This window comes from Ranitomeya imitator, chromosome 6 (genome assembly GCF_032444005.1).
Source record: "Ranitomeya imitator isolate aRanImi1 chromosome 6, aRanImi1.pri, whole genome shotgun sequence".
Classification (NCBI taxonomy): domain Eukaryota; kingdom Metazoa; phylum Chordata; class Amphibia; order Anura; family Dendrobatidae; genus Ranitomeya; species Ranitomeya imitator.
This window is the reverse complement of record NC_091287.1, coordinates 207,493,573-207,515,787: the sequence shown is the minus strand read 5'-3', so window position 1 is coordinate 207,515,787 and position 22,215 is coordinate 207,493,573. Positions and strand designations below refer to the sequence as shown.

Sequence of the window (22,215 nt, the reverse complement as noted above, 5' to 3'; positions counted from 1 at the left end):
CACGTCACTTGTGTCCCTCAAAAAACCAGAACCCGGCCACCAATTTCCAGTGGCCCCGGAAAAGCTTCCTCATTAAAAATATAATCATCCCCATCATCCTCCTCGTCCTCCTCTTCGCCCGCTATCTCGTCCTGTACACTGCCCTGGCCAGACAATAGCTGACTGTCATCAAGGCTTTCCTCTTCCTCAGCTGCAGACGCCTGATCCTTTATGTGCGTCAAACTTTGCATCAGCAGACGCATTAGGGGGATGCTCATGCTTATTATGGCGTTGTCTGCACTAACCAGCCGTGTGCATTCCTCAAAACACTGAAGGACTTGACACATGTCTTGAATCTTCGACCACTGCACACCTGACAACTCCATGTCTGCCATCCTACTGCCTGCCCGTGTATGTGTATCCTCCCACAAAAACATAACAGCCCGCCTCTGTTCACACAGTCTCTGAAGCATGTGCAGTGTTGAGTTCCACCTTGTTGCAACGTCTATGATTAGGCGATGCTGGGGAAGGTTCAAAGAACGCTGATAGGTCTGCATACGGCTGGAGTGTACGGGCGAACGGCGGATATGTGAGCAAAGTCCACGCACTTTGAGGAGCAGGTCGGATAACCCCGGATAACTTTTCAGGAAGCACTGCACCACCAGGTTTAAGGTGTGAGCCAGGCAAGGAATGTGTTTCAGTTGGGAAAGGGAGATGGCAGCCATGAAATTCCTTCCGTTATCACTCACTACCTTGCCTGCCTCAAGATCTACAGTGCCCAGCCACGACTGCGTTTCTTTCTGCAAGAACTCGGACAGAACTTCCGCGGTGTGTCTGTTGTCGCCCAAACACTTCATAGCCAATACAGCCTGCTGACGTTTGCCAGTAGCTGCCCCATAATGGGAGACCTGGTGTGCAACAGTGGCAGCTGCGGATGGAGTGGTTGTGCGACTGCGGTCTGTGGACGAGCTCTCGCTTCTGCAGGAGGACGAAGAGGAGGAGGAGGGGGTGCGAACGGCTACAGCCAATTGTTTCCTAGACCGTGGGCTAGGCAGAACTGTCCCAAACTTGCTGTCCCCTGTGGACCCTGCATCCACCACATTTACCCAGTGTGCCGTGATGGACACGTAACGTCCCTGGCCATGCCTACTGGTCCATGCATCTGTTGTCAGGTGCACCTTTGTGCTCACAGATTGCCTGAGTGCATGGACGATGCGCTCTTTAACATGCTGGTGGAGGGCTGGGATGGCTTTTCTGGAAAAAAAGTGTCGACTGGGTAGCTCGTAGCGTGGTACAGCGTAGTCCATCAGGGCTTTGAAAGCTTCGCTTTCAACTAACTGGTAGGGCATCATCTCTAACGAGATTAGTCTAGCTATGTGTGCGTTCAAACCCTGTGTACGCGGATGCGAGGCTAAGTACTTCCTTTTTCTAACCATAGTCTCATGTAGGGTGAGCTGGACTGGAGAGCTGGAGATCGTGGAACTAGCGGGGGTGCCGGTGGACATGGCAGACTGAGAGACGGTGGGAGATGGTATTGTTGCCACCGGTGCCCTAGATGCAGTGTTTCCTACTACGAAACTGGTGATTCCCTGACCCTGACTGCTTTGGCCTGGCAAAGAAACCTGCACAGATACTGCAGGTGGTGCGGAAAATGGTGGCCCTACACTGCCGGAAGGGATGTTGCGTTGCTGACTAGCTTCATTGGCCGAGGGTGCTACAACATTAAGGGACGTTTGGTAGTTAGTCCAGGCTTGCAAATGCATGGTGGTTAAATGTCTATGCATGCAACTTGTATTGAGACTTTTCAGATTCTGTCCTCTGCTTAAGGTAGTTGAACATTTTTGACAGATGACTTTGCGCTGATTAATTGGATGTTGTTTAAAAAAATGCCAGACTGCACCCTTTCTAGCATCGGATACCTTTTCAGGCATTGCAGACTGAGCTTTAACCGGATGGCCACGCTGTCCTCCAACAGGTTTTGGCTTTGCCACGCGTTTTGGGCAAGATACGGGCCCGGCAGATGGAACCTGTTGCGATGTTGATGCCTGCTGCGGCCCCTCCTCCTCCGCTTCAGAACTGCTGCCGCCTGCACCCTGTTCCCCCAATGGCTGCCAATCGGGGTCAAGAACTGGGTCATCTATTACCTCTTCTTGTAGCTTGTGTGCAACTTCGTCTGTGTCACCGTGTCGGTCGGTGGTATAGCGTTCGTGATGGGGCAACATAGTCTCATCAGGGTCTGATTCTTGATCAGCACCCTGCGAGGGCAATGTTGTGGTCTGAGTCAAAGGACCAGCATAGTAGTCTGGCTGTGGCTGTGCATCAGTGCACTCCATGTCAGATTCAACTTGAAATGGGCATGGACTGTTAACTGCTTCACTTTCTAAGCCAGGGACGGTATGTGTAAAGAGCTCCATGGAGTAACCCGTTGTGTCGCCTGCTGCATTCTTCTCTGTTGTTGTTTTTGCTGAAGAGGACAAGGAAGCGACTTGTCCCTGACCGTGAACATCCACTAACGACGCGCTGCTTTGACATTTACCAGTTTCACGAGAGGAGGCAAAAGAGCTAGAGGCTGAGTCAGCAAGATAAGCCAAAACTTGCTCTTGCTGCTCCGGCTTTAAAAGCGGTTTTCCTACTCCCAGAAAAGGGAGCGTTCGAGGCCTTGTGTAGCCAGACGACGAATCTGGCTCCACAGCTCCAGACTTAGGTGCAATATTTTTTTTCCCACGACCAGCTGATGCTCCACCACTACCACTACCCTCATTACCAGCTGACAATGAACGCCCCCGGCCACGACCTCTTCCACCATACTTCCTCATTGTTTTAAAAACGTAAACAAACTAACGGTATTTGTTGCTTTCACACAAATTACACGGTGAGCTATAACTTCAGTATGATTTAGCTACCCCTTTACAGGTGAGCGAGACCACAACGAAAATCAGGCACAATGTTACACACTCTGTTGTTGGTGGCAACAAATGAGAGAGATGCCACACACGCAGGACTGTCACTGAAGCACAAATGTAAATATTAATCTCCCACTGATTTGATTTTTTTTTTTTTTTTTTAAGGGAGACTTTAGGAAAAAAAAAAAATAGAATAAAATGATTTTTTCAGGAAGAATTTAGAAACCAAATAAAATAAAATGATTTTTTCAGGGAGAATTTAGAAAACAAATAAAACAAAAAAAGGCTTTCTATGGCCCACTGAGTGAGAGATGACGCACACAGGAGTCAGGAGTGGCACACAAGCCCAGAGGCCAATATTTATCTCCCACTGATTGATGTAGTGATTTTTTCAGGTAGATTTTGGAACCCAAATCAAGCTAAAAAAAATAATAGGCTTTCTATGGCCCACAATTGGAGAGAGAGAGAGATGGCACACCCAGGAGTCAAGACTGGCACACAAGCAGAAAGGGCAATATTAATCTCCCACTGATTTGTTTTTTTTTTTTTTTTTTTTCAGGGAGACTTTAGGAAAAAAAAAAAATAGAATAAAATGATTTTTTCAGGAAGAATTTAGAAACCAAAGAAAATAAAATGATTTTTTCAGGGAGAATTTAGAAAACAAATAAAACAAAAAAAGGCTTTCTATGGCCCACTGAGTGAGAGATGACGCACACAAGAGTCAGGAGTGGCACACAAGCCCAGAGGCCAATATTTATCTCCCACTTTTTTTTTTTTGTTCCAGGGAAAATTTATAAACCCAATAAAAAAAATAATAAATAGGCTTTCTATGGCCCACTATCTGAGAGACAGAGAGAGATGGCACGCTTAGGACTGGCACACAAGCCCAAAGGCCAATATTAATCTCCCTTTTTTTTTTTTAAGGGAGAATTTATAAAACAAAAAAAATAAAAATAAATAGGCTTTCTATGGCCCACTATTTGTGAGAGAGATGGCACGCTTAGGACTGGCACACAAGCCCAAAGGCCAATATTAATCTCCCACTGATTGATTTATTGATTTTTTTCAGGTAGAATTTAGAACCCAAATAAAGCAAAAAAAAAAAAAAAAATGGGCTTTCTATGGCCCACTGAGTGAGTGATGATGCACACAGGAGTCAGGAGTGGCACACAAGCCCTGAGGCCAATATTTTTCTCCCACTGATTGATGTAGTGATTTTTTCAGGTAGATTTTAGAACCAAAATCAAGCAAAAAAATAAATAGGCTTTCTATGGCCCACTGAGTGAGTGATGATGCACACAGGAGTCAAGAGTGGCACACAAGCCCTGAGGCCAATATTTTTCTCCCACTGATTGATGTAGTGATTTTTTCAGGTAGATTTTATAACCCAAATCAAGCAAAAAAATAAATAGGCTTTCTATGGCCCACTGAGTGAGAGATGACACAGACAGGGATGGCACTCTAGCAGAAATGTCAATCTTAATCTCCCACAAAAAAAAAAAAAAAAAAACAGGGAGTGTCCTTCAATTACTATCTCCCTGCAGTAATCTCAGCCAAGGTATGGCAGGCAGCAATAAGGAGTGGACTGATGCACAAATTAAATAAAAAGTGTGTACAAACCAAAAAGATAGCTGTGCAGAAAGGAAGGAACAAGAGGATTTGTGCTTTGAAAAAAGCAGTTGGTTTGCACAGCGGCGTACACACAGCAATGCAGCTATCAGGGAGCCTTCTAGGGCAGCCCAATGAGCTACAGCGCTGAGGGGGAAAAAAAAAAAAAAAAAAGTAGCTTCCACTGTCCCTGCACACTGAAGGTGGTGTTGGGCAGTGGAAATCGCTACAGCACAAGCGGTTTGGTGGTTAATGGACCCTGCCTAACGCTATCCCTGCTTCTGACGAAGCGGCAGCAACCTCTCCCTAAGCTCAGATCAGCAGCAGTAACATGGCGGTCGGCGGGAACGCCCCTTTATAGCCCCTGTGACGCCGCAGACAGCAAGCCAATCACTGCAATGCCCTTCTCTAAGATGGTGGGGACCAGGACCTACCGTATTTTTCGGACTATAAGACGCACCGGACCATAAGACGCACCCCAAATTTGGGGTGAAAATTGCAGAAAAAAAGATTTTTTATAACATGGGGGTCAGTCTTATTGTCCGAATTTACAGTATCTTATGGCGGTGGCAGAGCAGGGTCACAGGAGGCAAGGTGGGGTGATGCTGGGATGAGGAGGTGCTGGGATGAGAAGGTGCTGGGATGAGAAGGTGCTGGGATGAGAAGGTGCTGGGATGAGAAGGTGCTGGGATCAGGAGGTGCTGGGATCAGGAGGTGCTGGGATCAGAAGGTGCTGGGATGAGAAGGTGCTGGGATGAGAAGGTGCTGGGATGAGAAGGTGCTGGGATCAGGAGGTGCTGGGATCAGGAGGTGCAGTGAGAGGTATGGCGTGAGAGGGGTCCCTGGCGTACCATGCAGGCTTACCTAGGTGGCAGAGGTGCGGTGGCAGAGGTGCGGTGGCGGGGGTGTGGCAGCAGAGGAGGCGCAGGAAGCGGGGTCCCTTTCCCCGGTATGGTGATGCAGCAGGCCCGGTATGCAGCAGAGCCGGGTGAATCCTCTTGTTATCGGTGGGCGCGGCCATCTTCCTGAGGCCGCGCGTGTGCAGATGAAGCGCTCTGCTCCCAGGGCTTCAGGAAAATGGCCGCGGGAGGCCGCACGTGCGCAGATGGAGATCGCGGCGGCCATTTTCCTGAAGCCCCGGGAAGCAGAGCGCTCCATCTGCGCACGCGCGGCCTCCGGAAAATGGCCGCCACCACCGATAACAAGAGGATTCACCCGGCTCTGCTGCATACCGGGCCTGCTGCATCACCATACCGGGGAAAGGGACCCCGCTTACTGCGCCTCCTCTGCCGCCACACCCCCGCAACCGCACCTCTGCCACCGGACCTCTGCCACCTAGGTAAGCCTGCATTGCGACTATTAGACGCACCCCCCATTTCCCCCCCTTTTTTTGGGGGGAAAAAGTGCGTCTTTTAGTCCGAAAAATACGGTATGTCATCACGCTGCCCACACTCTGCGTTTACCTTCATTGGCTGAGAAATGGCGCTTTTCGCGTCATTGAAACGCGACTTTGGCGCGAAAGTCGCGTACCGCATGGCCGACCCCGCACAGGGGTCGGATCGGGTTTCATGAAACCCGACTTTGCCAAAAGTCGGCGACTTTTGAAAATGAACGACCCGTTTCGCTCAACCCTAGTACAAAGCATCCCTGTTGGTATTGATATTTAGTTCTAGATACTCCTGCACCATCCTCTCCATTTGTTCACCACGTGTAAGACTTGGACTATGTTGTGCTGGTGCACGAGTTGGTCGGAAAAAAAAAAAAAAAAGTGTCAAACGACTCACAGAAATTGCTTCTTCCACCGCTGCTGCTAATGATTGGGCGTTGACAAATTGACAGCCCGGAGGTTTGAAGTCTACAGCTGTGATGCGAACTGTGTGCTTCACTGCTGTCTTAAGGAAAAGCTCTCTTAAGGTTGTATAAAAGCGTGTTTCGACATTTCAGCAAAATGTGGCTAAATTGTGTTTTATAACATGGATCTGGCAACCCAGTAGTCAGCAATAAGCCTAGTCATTACTATTCGGGGATGATGTTGCAGATAGTGCAGCAAGAAGGTACTCATATCTCATATCGGGCTCTACCATGAGTTCCGAGACCATGCTGTGTTGGTGGCTGGGTAACAAAGCTTGTTTCCTCCATACCCTCCCGTCAGCCCCGAACAGCAGAGAGGGGAGGATTATCCTCTTCATCCGACAGTTGCTTCCTCCTCTATTTGGTCCTCGAATCTTGCAACTTGGATAACAGTTTGCCTGTTATCACCAGCCTCTCTCGATCGCAGTACTCCACCCTCCCTTGCCACCCACCTGTGTGACGACAATCTTTAACTTCGAGACAATGTTATTCCTTCCTCAGCCTCCTCTGCTTCCTCCTCTTCTGGGACCAAAATCTCCTCCCACAGGCTATTCAAAGTCTGCTCCAGCATATAAATGACGATTGGAATAGTGATGCTGATGACAACGTAGTCAGCGCTAACCATCTTAGTAGCCATTTTGAAACTGAAGAAGGGTGCAGAGGTCATTAATCTGTGCCCACTTGCCATCTCCGTACTGCGTTGACCCAGGCTATATGACATACTGCGTCAGGGCTCATTGCTGCTGCCACAGTCGCTGCAACATGTGCAGAGTGGAACTCCACCATGTCGGCACATTGCATATTAACCTGTTATCTGGCATGGACAAAGACCTCTGTATCGATGCAAGTTGATGAGCAGAAGGGTGCGAACGGCGGAAATGAGCACACAGCTTAAGTGCTTTCTGAAGTAGGTCTCCCAGGCCAGGATAGTTGGTGAGAAAACACTGCACCACCAGGTTGAGGACGTGAGCCATGCAAGCAGTGGGGGAAGTGTTTAATGTAGAGGTTTGGCCTGCAAGTCTTGGGGATTCCAACACATGTGGAGCAGCGCCTGTCCCCACAGCCACCAGAGTCATCCAGTGTCCAGTCAGCGTGATGCAACTCCCTTGACCATGCTTACACATCGAAGTGTCTGAGGTGAAATGCACCTTGGCAAACATAGATTTTGTCAAGGAATGGGTGATGTTGTCTGCTACATGCTAGTATAGCGCAGAAACAGCTTTCTTTGAAAAATAATGGCGACTTGGTAATTGGTACTGGGGGACTGCGACGGCCATCAGCTTTCGGAAACCGTCAGTATCCACCAGGTGGAAAGGCAGCATTTCTGTGGCCAACAAAATCGAGATGGTGGAGTTCAACCTCTCAGCTTTGTCATGCGTAGGAGGAAAAAAATCTTTTCCGTGACCACCACTGTGGAACTGTGGGCTGGCTGCTGTGATGCGAGAGGGTGGAGTATGGTGAAGCAGACGAACTGCTGGACTGTGAGATATGTGCAGTCGGAGATGTTAGTGTGGTTTGAAAAACTTCTCATGTGATTGTTCTCTGACAATGGTCAAAAACAATAGGCATGTCCACTTCCGTTACAGCTGAAGGCGGCCTCTCAGTCAGTGTGACTCAATCAGGTACAGAACGCGAGGTTCTACGGTGAAAGACCTGCATCTCAAAAGTTGGCACAGTAACAGGAGGAAGAAGCAGCGGCAATTGATTGGGCGGCTGATGGTGGTTGATGTCCGCTGGTCAGCATTTTTGCACAGTGGGATTACCACACTAAAGCATGTTGATTGCGCATGTGAAGGTTCATACATGAGTAGTCAAATTATTGCAGTTTTTACCTCGACTCAGGTTTTTTTGCAAACGTTGGCAGATTACGTGAGTTGGCTCATCCTTTGCAGTTTCAAAAAAAAGGCCCAGGCTACGCAACCCTTGCTACCCCCTGTAAGCTGCAGACCGGCAGACGCTGCTGGTCAGAGGCACAGTTAGGGCTGAGGAAGCATCGTTCATTGTGGCTGCATCACTAAGTGTCTGCGAAGGACGGCACAATGTATCCTCCTCCTCAGATGACCAACTCAGCTGTATGCTTACATGTTCACGCCAACTGGGATCTAACACTTCAACACCATCCTGTGTTATCAAATTCCTCGCCATTGGAGTCACTCTCCTCCTTTTCTTGCCCTGACAGCACAGTACAGTCCACATGAGCCTCAGATATCTGACATCAGGATCACCTCCCCCCAGGGATTAACATCTGATGACAAAGGTCAGGATGCTGTTGGGACAGTAGTTCTTCCTGCCCCGGATCCAAGCAAAAAAAATTTGGGGCATCGGTGCAGATTTCCTCATCTTGACTCTGCTAAGCTTTTGAGTACACTTCTGATGAACATGGCTGTTATGATCCGGTGACCTTGGACCAGCATGAAAACATTCACTGGAGTAGGTGGTAACTATACTGACCGCAAATCCTGATCTTAACACCGCAACTAGAAGTAGCCGTGGGGTGTACCTAACATTCCCTAGACACCTCGTCACAGCCGGAGGACTAAATACCCCTAAATATGGAAATAGGAATTCTACCTTGTCTCAGAGCAGAACCCCAAAGGATAGGCAGCCCCCCACAAATATTGGCAGAGTAGGAGAGGAAAGATACACACAGGCAGAAAACAGGATTTAGCACAAGAGGCCACTCTAGCTAAAATAGGAAAGGATAGGACAGAGTACTGTGCGGTCAGTATTAAAACCCTTCCAAAAATATTCACAGCAGATTATACAAAAAATTCCTCCATCTAACTAAAGACGTGGAACGTATATCTGCAACTCCAGAGACTCCTACACTCAGAGCAGGAATACAATCAAAAAACAAGCACACAGCTTGTGTGTCATAGAAAAAGAAACAGACACTTATCTTTGCTGAATTGGCAGCTAAGCAGGAGAAGCCAACACTTCCAAAGAAACATTGACAACTGGCAAGGACTAATGAGTCCTGCAAACCTAAATACCCCAGTCAGAACTGCAATCAGCAGATACACCTGTCCAGGACTGCAGCCCAGGGACAACTGCATTACCACCTACAACCACCAGAGGGAGCCCAAAAGCAGAATTCACAACACATGGCATACAATGTGTGAACAGCTCTTCAGAATCACCCATCCGTGGTTCCGTACAGTCAGTTGAACGTTTATATAGTTGGGACATGGGGGGGAAGCAAGGGGAATTTTGGTGCCACATCTGTGGACTGTAGTGGGTGTGATGTGGAGGAAAAGGAGGAGAGGCCACTTGAAGCTGCACTTGCCATCCAATCGAGGACATGCACTTTCTGGGCATCATCGACAAGGCGTACTGCTGTACTGCTGCCAAAGAAAGGTAGTGGTGTAGCCTGTCAAGCAACATAAGTTGTCAATTGTCTTTGCATAGGATGTGACGTTGCTTCACTAGTGCTTTCACCAACATTACCACCAACCCCACATACACCTTGAACACAAAGCCTAATTCCCCTTCCACCACGGCCTCGCTTTTTCCCAGTCATGTTGCTCAGATCGTGTGATATTGCCACAGTATTAACACCCAAAAATTAGATTTTAAACTCTGCACCACCTCTGCAAACAGCTGATTTTCAGCAACAGTAAATTCAAAGTTGAAATATGGCGTGCTGTATCGTGTTAGTCGTAGAAATGTTTTTCTTTTTTTACCTTGGAACAGGCCTCTAACACACTAGATGATGCAAACGCTTTAAACTCAGGTTCCTTACTATGACGCTAGTAACAGATTTTTTTTGTGGCCTATTTATCAGCCCTCTATAACAGACTAGATGCTACAAAATATTTTTCAAGTCAGGTCCCTTTATGTATGATGTTACTAACAAATTCTTCTGTTTGTGGCCTCTGGATCAGGCATCTACAGCTTAATTTCAACCCAAACAAATGACAAAGTGTGCTACAGTGGGTTGTTTAACGTTTTGCAACTGACAAATTATAATTTTATTTTAATGTGCCTTAGGTCTGCAGACAGGTACCATCACTGCCACAGATCTGAAGACAGTTTTTTTTATTTCACCACAGCACCAAATTACAAGGTGGGATAGAGCAGGCTGTTTAATATTTTTTCACTAGCTACATGGGAATTAGAATGCTATACTCGTGCATGGATCACAATAGAAGCAGAGCACAACACATGCCCTGCTGGATTTGTTTGTGTACGTCAGTATGACCCAAAAATAAAAAATGAAAGGGAAGGTGCCGCAATTTTTTTTTTTTTACTAAAAATGATTGCTTATATAAAATTATTTTTAATACAAAATTACATTTTTAACTTTAATATTTTTTTATTATTAATTATTTTTGCAGCCACTGGGCCTTGCCATTTTGCTTTGTATGAGTGTAAGAGTCCCAGTACGACACTTACACTCTGCAAATACAGCAGCCCTGGGCATAGGGGACAGCTGTTAGACGCCGACCCTATACTTTGTATTGAGCTGCCCCCTGCTGTGATCTGGGCACGCCCCCTGGACTGTCCAGATCACAGCAGAGGGAGGAGATTGGCGCCATTGTTCTGGAGCCCAGAGTGTATCTGGGAGCTCCATTTGAGAGCCATGCTGTTATAGGAGGGGCAGCTCGATTTGTCAGCGGGCCTTCCCTGTCCTTCTATGCTGCCTGGTGCGCTGGCTGTAATCTCCAGAATCGCTAGAGGATGAAGTGCTGTGGTCTGATGTCCTTATCACGAGCTGCAGAGAGGTAACAGAGACAGGGAAAGGGGTAGGTTCTCTGTGCTGCCCTGCCTCTTACTACAGCTACTGATCAGGACATCAGACCTGTGTGATACTGTCTGCTGAGCAGTGTATCTATTCCTATACTGTGTGATACTGTGCTGGGCTGTGTATCTAATCCTATCATGGGTGATACTGTCTGCTGAGCCATGTATCAAATCCTATCCTGTGTGATACTGACTGCTGAACCGTGTATCTAATCCTATCCTATGTGATACTGACTAAGCTGTGTATCTAATCCTATCCCGTGTGATACGGACTGCTGAGCCATGTATCGAATCCTCTCCTATGTAAAAGCTATATGACGGTATTATATGAGAACTATATTGTGGGATTGTGTGTGATCTGTATGGCGGTATTATGTGTGATCTATATGGTTATGTGCACACGTTGCGGATTAGGCTTAGGAATTTTTGGTGCGGATTCTGTCTCTCCTGGTAGAAAACGTACCTGCAGATTTGTCGCATTTTTGTGCGGTTCTGCAGCGTTTTTTTTGTGCGTTTTTGCTGCGGTTTTCTTGCGGATTTGCTGCATTTTTTTACCCCTGTGGTTTTCTATAATGGAATGGGTACAAAAACGCTGCAGATTCACAAAAAATAAGCGAAATGCTACTTCTTTTAAACTGCAGCATTTCCGCAGCGTATTTTCCGCAAAGTGTGCACAGCATTTTTTTTTCTCATTGATTTACATTGTACTGTGAATCAATTGCGGATCTTCAGCGTTTCTGCACTGAAAAAAACGCTGCGGATCCGCAGAGAATCCGCAACGTGTGCACATACCTTCAAGCGGTATTATGTGAGAAGTATATGGCAGTATTAAGTGAGATCTATATGGCGGTATTATGTGAGAACCCTATGGCGGCATTATGTGTGATCAATATGGTGGTATTATGTGAGAACTATATGACGATGTGTGATCTATTTGATGCTATGTGTGATCTATATGGCGGTATTATGTGAGACGTATATGGCAGTAGTATATAAGAAGTATATGGCAGTATTATGTGAGATCTATGTGGCTGTATTATGTGTGACCTATATGGCGGCATTATTGTGATCTATATGGTGGTATTATGTGAGAACTATATGACAATATGTCTGATCTATTTGATGGTATTATGTGTGATCTATATGGCGGTATTGTGAGAACTACATGGCGGTATTATGTGAGATCTAGATGGCGGTTTTATGTGAGAAGTATATAGTGGTATGTGAGAACACTATGGCAGTATTATGTGTGATCTATATGGCGGTATTATGTGTGATCTATATGGCGGTATTATGTGAGAAGACTGGCAGTATGATCTTCAGAAAGGGGACCCATTCTAGGGTTATTCTGGCTGAACACCTGCACACGGATCTGGGGTAATAGAGGGGCGGCACAGCCTCCAATTAGGTGCAGTTAGGGGAAGGCTGGTGAGGCAGCTGAAGAGAGGCATCTCATTTTTAATGTTACTGTATGGCTACATTTCCCCCCAGTCTGCTTCCCTGTGTCACCCCGGACTGCGCCTGTTGCCTCGCTTTCACACATCGCCAGGACAGGATCTGAGGAGGGGAATGGGGTCTTTGCATGCAAAGACTGGATCAGAACAGGCCATCAGTCCACAGAAATGTTTCCTGGATTTCTGTGGAGCAAACAAGCAGACGGTCCATCCATGTGTATAAAAGACAGCGCTCTATGTAAATCCCTGGCTGCTCAGCACACTGCTCTCCTGAAATACTCTGTGCTGCTGTCACCCTGCTCCCTCCACCATATATCTCCCAGAATCCTTGCTGCTTGCCATCCTCTGTGACTGTCTACTTGTCAGTATAACTTTGCAATCACCAACAAAATGGCTGCTCACTGTGTTCCTAAATGTCATCCTCTCTTATCCCTTAGCAAACACCCATGAGAGGAGAGGAGACATCACACACGTCAGCAGACTCAGCCCAAAATTACTGCAGTGCAGTAATGTGAGCTAGTTGTGCACCAGAATTGTGTCAAGTTTCAGTAGCTGCTCCCCCTAGTGTTTAAAAGTGGAAATGCCAAACCTTTTCAAATTATGTTTCATATTTTACTAAATAATTTAGTAAGAAATGTAAACATTAATTCTTTACAATTTTTCAATTGCTGGTAAAATTTTTTATTTTTATGGCACCTTCCCTTTAAGGCAAATTTTACAGCCACACTGGACACTAGCCCTACATTATCTGACTGACATGCAACCACCTATGTAACTAGCTAAAATGTGGGATATAGCAGGCTTTTTCACATTTACCTACTGAAATATTATCATTTAGAATGCTATACTAGTGCATGCAGCACTATAAAAGTGCACAACACACTAGTAGGACATGTGCCCTGCCGGCTTTGTCTGACGACCTCAATAATGCCACAAAAAAATAAAAAAAATTCTGAAAGAAATTTTACAGCCACACTGGACACCATCTACCTACTACACTATCTGACTGCTATACAACCGCCTAACTAACTAGCTGAAATTTGGATGCAAAAAGTGGCAGCGGCAGGAGCAGCCTCTCTGCGCTGTATCGTGTCAAAATGGAGCTAAGACAACATGCCCGCTATTTATATGCAGAGGGGCATGTGATTTCAGCAGCGAATGACAACCGTTGTGTCAGTACATTGTGGGTTTTTCCTGTGCCCTGATTGGCTAGCCACAATGTGCACACAAAGTCAGGGAAAAAAACTGCTGTGCTTACAAGAATGCTGCACCTCGGAGCTCTGCAACCCCCCTCCCCTCATCATCCACAAGCCAAACGCTCATGATACACCACCATTACTGTTGCTAAAGGGTGGGAAATATTTTTGTGGTAACGCAAACATTTTCAAGCACTTTTACCGAATTTTACCGATTTGATGCAGTTTTGCCCAGCTTTCCGATCACGGACCTGAATGTGCCATACTGGTGTGTAAACTATTAAGGTCTCAAAGCAATCCAATTGAGAACGCGCAATTAGTCCTGAGACTGGACAAAAAAAAAAAAACAACAAAAAAACACAACTGTAAAACTCCATCCAAGATATGACTAAGCAAGAATGGGTTTCCATCAGTCAGGATTATGCTCAGAAACTTCCAGTGTGAATGGCATTAGTGTAAAAAAATAAGGGTTCCCATTGTATGAAGTCTCTGCATAAACTTGATATATTTGTCAACAAGGGTTTAAAACCAAATATAATTCTACTTCAGTAACCATAGAAACGAGACTAAAAGATATAAATATACAGCAAGTCTGTGAAAACCAAAATTCAAGTCAGCCTCCAAATTTTGGCCACGACTGGAATATCTAATATATAATTGCCTAGAATACTACTTCCTGCAATTTGTGCCAACTTCCTGTCCGGAGCTAATGTCCGGAGCTAATGTCCGAAGCTAATGTCCGAAGCTAATGTCCGGAGATAAGTGACGTCAACAGTATCCAGTGTCTGATAGGTTGCCGCCTGCTGCGAGCGACCAATCAGAAACGTGCCGTACTGTGACACACTCCGCCCGCCATTTTGGTGTGATTTTTGAATTTTTACGTCACAGCAAGTTTCTACTGCGTGGAGGCGGGCCCAGTGACGTTGCTCTTCAAGCTCCTGCCGAATTTCAAGTATATATGGATTCTAGACTCCCGATTCTTTAGAATCGGGCTGCCATCTAGTCATAAATAAATATGGAAGTCAAAACCTACCTTTTTCAGTAATTAATTGACGAGCAACTTCTTGCTGGAACTTCTCTAAACTTTCCATATCATCTTTCATATGGAAAAGTATAAGGAAAGGAAGACCCTCCTCAGTCAGCTCCTAAAACACACAATTGCATATTGAAGGTAACAACTAATCATTTTGTTTTAACACTAACTTCCACAAAAAAGGAACACTTAGAAATCCTGCAAAGATGCAATAAACTCTAAATGATGCATAAAGATGGAACATTGCGGGGGGGAGTATACAGACATTACAGCATCATAGCCTCACAGACATTACACATCACAGGACTTTTTTGTGAAGCAAGACATTTCACTGCTCGTTTTTAAACATTTCACAACAGGGCCCGTTTTCACCTTCCTGACCAGGACAATTTTTCAATTCTGATTGGTGTCACTTTATGAGGTCATTACTCTGGAACATTCAACAGATTGTTTTTGTGACACATTGTACTTCATGATGGTGGTAAATATAGGTCAAAATTTGTTTCTGAAAAAATGTGCAATTTTTAAACTTAATTTTTATGCCCTTAAACCAGATATTTATTAATTATTAGCATAATTTTTTTTGTTAGGAAGTTAGAAGGGTTAAAAGTTGGGGGGCGTGGCTAGCTGCAGAAGGTGCAAGACACACTTTCCTCAAGCTCCTCTGATAGCAGATAAAATCTATCAAATCTAACGGTCCAGCTGGCCCATCCTCACATTTAGAAGGTTCTAACCACTTGCCTTTAGGCCCTGGACATATTTGACCATATTGGTCATAGAAGTGAGCCACAGAAAAATCCTGAGGCCTACAAACAGGCCTGAATCCTGCAAGAGGTGATCACAGCTTGCCATTTATTTGAGGACTCGCCCACCTCCAAGGCTTATCCCAGCGGCTTAGGATCCCGGCGGCTCTGCCAGAAAGGATCCGAAGCCTGCAAGAGGTGAGGAGACCAGGTAGGGACAAGCAGACTGCGGGCACGCCAATGGCATTTCCCGCCCTCCCCATCTTCCATCCCTGCGGCGGGGAATGGCCGCAGTGCACCGACCACGGAGGCAGCGCCTGGTGGGGGGGAGATCGGCGGTACTCACCTGTGCACCGAGCGCTCCAGAACTGCCTCCCTGCGGAACATCCGCCTCCCAGCGACATCTCCTAGAGCCTGATCTCCGCAGCGCTCACCAGCAAGAAGCCGACATTAGAGGGGAGACCGCCTAACAGAGGTGAGCGGTGGGGGGTCGCTGACAGCAGCGTTTTGACTGCCTGGACCTGAAGCCTTTGAATCTGGGGTGGACGGGCCTGCGCTGAGGGGCGCTGGTGTTCACCTGGCTGCACTGTTATAACCAGAGAGCACATCTAGATCTCCCTGGAGGGGAGGACAGAGCGTGGGGACTGAATATTGTGGATCCCTCGGACTAGGGGCAACCTGAGAAGGGGCCTAAACTAAATTGATAAGATACATCAATCCTTCTTAGTTGTACAAAATATGAAATGGAAACCAGGACATTAATAGTTAATCAGCACAAACGGACGCCATTTTACCCCAAGACCCTACCACGAAAACTGCTTATAAGACTTAAGCTGGTGAGGAGATCACTCAATCCTCTTATCCACCTCCACAATAAAAGACTTGGTACCACTGTCCCCATACTCTCTGCTCCCGCGGAAACCTTTTACTTCTCTCAATGCCATTGAATCCAGAGAATCATATTAAAAAAACATTGTGAGAGATTCTAAACTGCTTGATTGAGATTAAGTAGTCCTGTACTGACACCTAATGGTTACATGAAGGAATTATCAGCCCTTTTAATTCCTCAGAACATTACAAAAACCCTCTGTGCACTACAACCTTGGCCATAATAACAGAACTGACAATTTACGAACTTGCTATAATCCTGATAAAATGAAACTATAATAGTCTTTTCAGACAGCTAGAGGAGGAATTAGGAGCATCCTTTTATAACCTAACACATTTCACAATGGTTAAATCCGGAACTAAAACACCTAGATCAACCAAAGCAAACACTCACTTCGCAATCGGATCTGGACAAGTATTTAAAAAAACCTCTTACTACCTCCAGTGCTGTTAAAACAAACTACCCTTCTGATCCCGCTCCAGAGGGGGAAACAGATACAGACATGGAATGTGACTCTGATATAGGTTCTTGCAGCAAAGAGCAGCCGGTAACACGTTCCTTTATTAAGCGAATCCTATCCAAAGCACTGGAACCAATTGGAAAGAGCTGACTGACATTAAACAGGAAACAAAGTAGCTATGTAGAATACTCCAATGCCATTCTGACCTGTATTAAAGCGCAAGAGGAACAGATACAAATCGTTCACTCTACTTTAGAGGATCACGAAAACCGAGAGCGCAGGAATAACATCAGAATAAAAGGCCTACCAGAATCCGTGGCTTCTGAAGCCCTATCCAAGGCTGCTACCAACACATTCCGCTCTTTTCTATTAGACCAAGACCCACAAGATATAGAAATCGTGAGGATCCATAGGGCACTCTGTCCTAAGCCTAAACAAGGAGACCCACCTCGAGATGTACTATGCAGATTCCTTGATTTACGCACTAAAGATTTAGTACTAAAACGTGCGAGAGAGGCATAAGAAATTAAGTTTGAAGATTCGCATCTCAAACTATTCCAGGACTTATCAGCAATAACCCTGAAGAAACGCTACTTACTTAAGCCATTCACTGAGGCTGTTCTCCAGAAAAAATTGCAATACCGATGGCTATATCCATTTGGGATACAGGTTATTACAGAGGATAAAAGACTCCAAGCCAGATCTTTGGCAGACATCAGGAAAATGTGCAAAGAACTAAACATCTCCCTGGACCAATACCCAGACATTGAGACCTTCCATGCAGCCTCTTCACTACAACCTCTCCCTACTCCGGTACCATGGCAATCTGTTTCCACTCCTAAATCTCAGAAAACAAGACGCCAAGGTTCCAGAACGACTCCTACCAAAGACCTAAACACTTGGAGAGCATTACATTTGTATTGATAAGTTTAATGAAACAGAGATCTTATATAGCTCTCCCAGACATTGGGCTCTTGCTCATTAACCAATTGTGCAATCCTTCTGCACTAGTTTAAAGAAATGACTTTATTTTGGTTATATAATGCAGATGTTGTCAACCCTTTTTATTACCTATGTTCTCCCCCTTTCTCCTTCTTTTGGCTTTCTCCCCTTTCTCTCCATCCCCTCAGGCACCTTGGGGCGATTTCCTTCGTGCGACGATATACCCAGATGGCTGATAACCAGAAGATATTCAAACTACTTACGTTCAACACTAAAGGGTTCAACTCACCGGTAACCAGAGGCCAAACTCTCTCACACTTCAAGAAAAAAGGTATCGACTTATTACTCCTACAAGAAACACACTTTACTGATAATAAAGTTCCTTCATTTAGGAAAGCACATTACGACAGATGGTTCCACGCCACCTCGCCCCAAAAAAAGTCAAGAGGAGTATCAGTGGCCATAGCTAAGGATATTACTTTTCAACTCCATGATCAAATGATAGATACAAATGGCCGCTATTTACTGATAAAAGGAACTTTGGCGGGAGTGGCTGTAACCATATCTAATATCTACGCCCCAAATAAGAAACAGTTGAAATGGCTATTGGCCATATTCAATAAAATATTAGACTTTAGGGAAGGCATCCTCATATTGGCAGGTGACTTCAATCTGGCCCTCGAACCAAGTATAGATACTACAAAAAAAAAAAGCTAGATTAAAACAGGCTCTTCACTCCTTAAACCTAATAGATGTTTGGCGATATATGCACCCATCAACACGGGACTACACCTTTTACTCTTACCCGCATAGCTCATACCACCGTATTGACTATCTATTTACACCTAGATCCCTATTACCCAAAATTAAGCACGTGGAGATAGTCCCCTCCCTATTTTCTGACCATTTATATGCAAAGACTGAATTAATCCTAACCAAGCAACTTTCCCCGAGTAGATCTTGGCAACTGAATGATTCCCTTACTTGATAACCCCTCAAATAAACTACGTATCCAAAAAGCCATAACCGCATACTTTGAATTAAATAACAATGCGGAAACATCACCGCTAATAATTTGGGAAGCACATAAGTCTGTGATAAGAGGGGAATTTATATCAATGGCATCTTATTTGAGTAAAATGAAGAATAGGGAGATGGACTCTCTTCATGAAGAGATAATACGCTTAGAATCCCAACATAAGAAAACCTTACTACTATAAACCCTGATAGAACTTACAACCAAGAGGCAAAGATTAAAAGATATTCTGAGAGAGCAATCAGCTAAGTTCTTTGCTTCTTGGAAAAAACGCATATTTGTACATGGAGATAAGGTCTCAAAACTAACCATGTCCCTAATCAAAAAAGACAGGCCTGCACATTCATTCATCTTATTAAAACGAAAGCGGGTTTAAGGACTCACAATTACTCTGAGATAGAGAAAGAATTCCTGGCCTACTACAAATCTTTATACCAATTACGCCCGGAAGAAGGGGGAAAAGAAAAAAAAAAAAAATCAAAGGAGACAAGATATTCAATCCTTTTTAAAACATTTAAAGCTTCCAGCCCTATCTAATTCCCAACAAATACAATTGATTAAGCCATTTACTCTTGCGGAACTCCGGTCGGCTCTGTTGAAATGTCCTAAGGGGAAAGCACCAGGCCCGGACGGTTTCTCAGCTCATTACTATAGAAATAATTCTGAGATCTTACTTCCCCACTTGCTCAACATGTGTAAATAGTCTTCAGGGTGGCCCCCCAGCAATTACTTGAAGCCAGAATCTCACTGATCTATAAGGAAGGGAAAGATCCGGAACAATGTGGCAGTTATAGACCTATATCATTATTAAATACGGATCTAAAATTATATGCGAGAATGATGGCAGACAGGGTTGCGGCAGTGCTACCTCAATCTCCTTAACCCCTTAGTGACAGAGCCAATTTGGTACTTAATGACTGAGCCAATTTTTACAATTCTGACCACTGTCACTTTATGAGGTTATAACTCTGGAACGCTTCAACGGATCCTGCTGATTCTGAGACTGTTTTTTCGTGACATATTGTACTTCATGTTAGTGGTAACATTTCTTTGATATTACTTACGATTATTTATGAAAAAAACAGAAATATGGCGAAAAATTTTTAAATTTTGCAATTTTCAAATTTTGTATTTTTATGCCCTTAAATCAGAGAGATATGTCACAAAAAATAGTTAATAAATAACATTTCCCACATGTCTACTTTACATCAGCACAATTTTAGAAACAATTTTTTTTTTTTGTTAGGGAGTTATAAGGCTAGGTTCCCATTGCGATAATGGGAACGCGCTAACGGACAGCGTTGCACGGCGAAATTAACGCCGTGCAACACGTCCGTTAGCGCGCCCATTCACGGCAATGGGAACGCGCATCACTAGCTTGCAGCGTCCGCGGCGCGCCCGAGGTCCGTTCCCCGCTCTCGCAGATCGGGGATCTGCGAGAGCAGGGACGTTAACTCGACCCCGAAACGCGGCCCCTTAAACATTGCGTTAGCGCAATTCGCTAGCGCTAAACGGATTGCACTAACGCAATGTGACCCCAGCCTTAGGGTTAAAAGTTGACCAGCAATTTCTAATATTTACAGCACCATTTTTTTAGGGACCACATCACATTTGAAGTCATTTTGAGGGGTCTATATGATAGAAAATAACCAAGTGTGACACCGTTCTAAAAACTGCACCTCCCAAGGTGCTCAAAACCACATTCAAGAAGTTTATTAACCCTTTGTTAGGTGTCGAGTTCCCGCCTCTGCACAGGGGGAATCTCGAACCATCTCCGCTGCGGTATTCCATTCTTCTCCAGCCACAGTGGAGGCTGCTCAGCGGAGACGTCGTTCCCAGCGTCTAGCTCAGGCTAATACTGGACACTGCCCTTCCAGGCTCTGTTCTTGTAGCCAGCAATGTTCAGCAGCGAGCAGGTCTCTCTGGGACTAAGTCCTGCTTTTCACGTTTTGAGCATGCCCAGAGTAAGATCTCTCAGTGGAGATCGAGGGTCACATGATCCAATACTGCAGCTAGGTCATTGGTCCTTCTTGGAAGGTCCTTGTAGGTGCTAGGACTAAGTCTTGCTTTGCACTCTGAGCATGCCCAGGGCAAGATCTCTCAGTGGAGATCTCGGGTCACATGCTCAAGTACTGCAGCAACTCCATTGGTCCTTTCTTTAAAGGTCCTAAACGTGCTGCAACTATTTAAGGCTCGCATGGCCGCACGGCCATGCGCTAGTATTGACTTGATAATGTGTGTGTGTAGATGGATTATATGTCGATGGATGAAAGCTCCTAAATCATTCCCATTCCTAGTGTTGACTGTTTGCGAATGATGGTAGCTATCTAGCGCCCGTCCAAGCCATCAGCACGTAACACACATAACAGCGTCTAATTGCTGTGACCGCCAGTGCGGCGCCGTGCGCTTTCTCAGCGCTTTCCTGACCCAAGCCTGGGTGGTTAGTGGCGTCCGCCAGTACGGCACCGCACGCACTCTCGTGCTTCTTAATACTATTATTTCTGTCTCTCTGACACCCCAGTAGCGGTGTCTAGCGCATGAGGTCTTTATGAACTCAAATCCTGTTTCTTGGGATTGAGTTCTGAGACTCCTTGCTTGCGCTCTTGGTGCGGTACCGCGGCCCTGTGACGCAACAGGGTTCGCTTCCTTCACACAGGGTGAAGTTAACCCGTGTTTGTGTATTCACATTGTACCGCCATATCGTCCGTCATTACTTAGCAGCAGATTCAATCTCTGCACGGTGGACCCCGGGCTGCGAACGCACCTTATTATATCTATTTAATTATTTGGTGCGTTCCGCTAGCCCTAACACTCTTTACGTGCTTCACAGGAACTGAAACAATGTGGAAGGAAAAATGAACATTTAATTTTTTTTGCAAACATTTTACTTCAGAACCATTTTTTTTTTAATTTTTACAAGTGTAAAAATAGAAATTTAACCATAAATTTTATTGTGCAATTTCTTCTGATTACGCCGATATCCCATATGTGGGGGTAAACCACTGTTTGGGCGCACCGCAGAGCTTGGAAGAGGAGGGCCATTTGACTTTTTCAATGCAGAATTGGCTGGAATTGAGATCGGACGCCATGTCACGTTTAGAGAGCCCCTGATATGCCTAAACAGTGGAAACCCCCCACAAGTGACACCATTTTGGAAACTAGACCCCTTAAGGAACTTATCTAGATGTTTGGTGAGCACTTTAAACCCCCAGGTGCTTCACGGAAGTTTATAACGTAGAGCCGTGAAAATAAAAAAAATAAAAATCGCAGTTTTTCTACAAAAATGATCTTTTTGCCCCCAAATTTATATTTTCACAAGGGTAACAGGAAAAATTAGACCACAAACATTGTTGTGCAATTTCTTCTGAGTACGTTGAT

The 22,215-nt window shown here is 45.3% G+C and overlaps 1 protein-coding gene across 2 annotated transcripts in view; it reads right to left on the bottom strand.

Moving 5' to 3' along the window:
• ERP44 (endoplasmic reticulum protein 44) overlaps positions 1 to 22,215 on the bottom strand; it is a 380,772-nt gene that overhangs the window by 65,590 nt on the left and 292,967 nt on the right. For both annotated transcript variants that reach the window (XM_069730447.1, XM_069730448.1), the window contains one exon: positions 14,768 to 14,879. In XM_069730447.1, the coding sequence (XP_069586548.1) occupies positions 14,768 to 14,879 (112 nt within the window). The remainder of the gene's footprint in view (positions 1 to 14,767; positions 14,880 to 22,215) is intronic.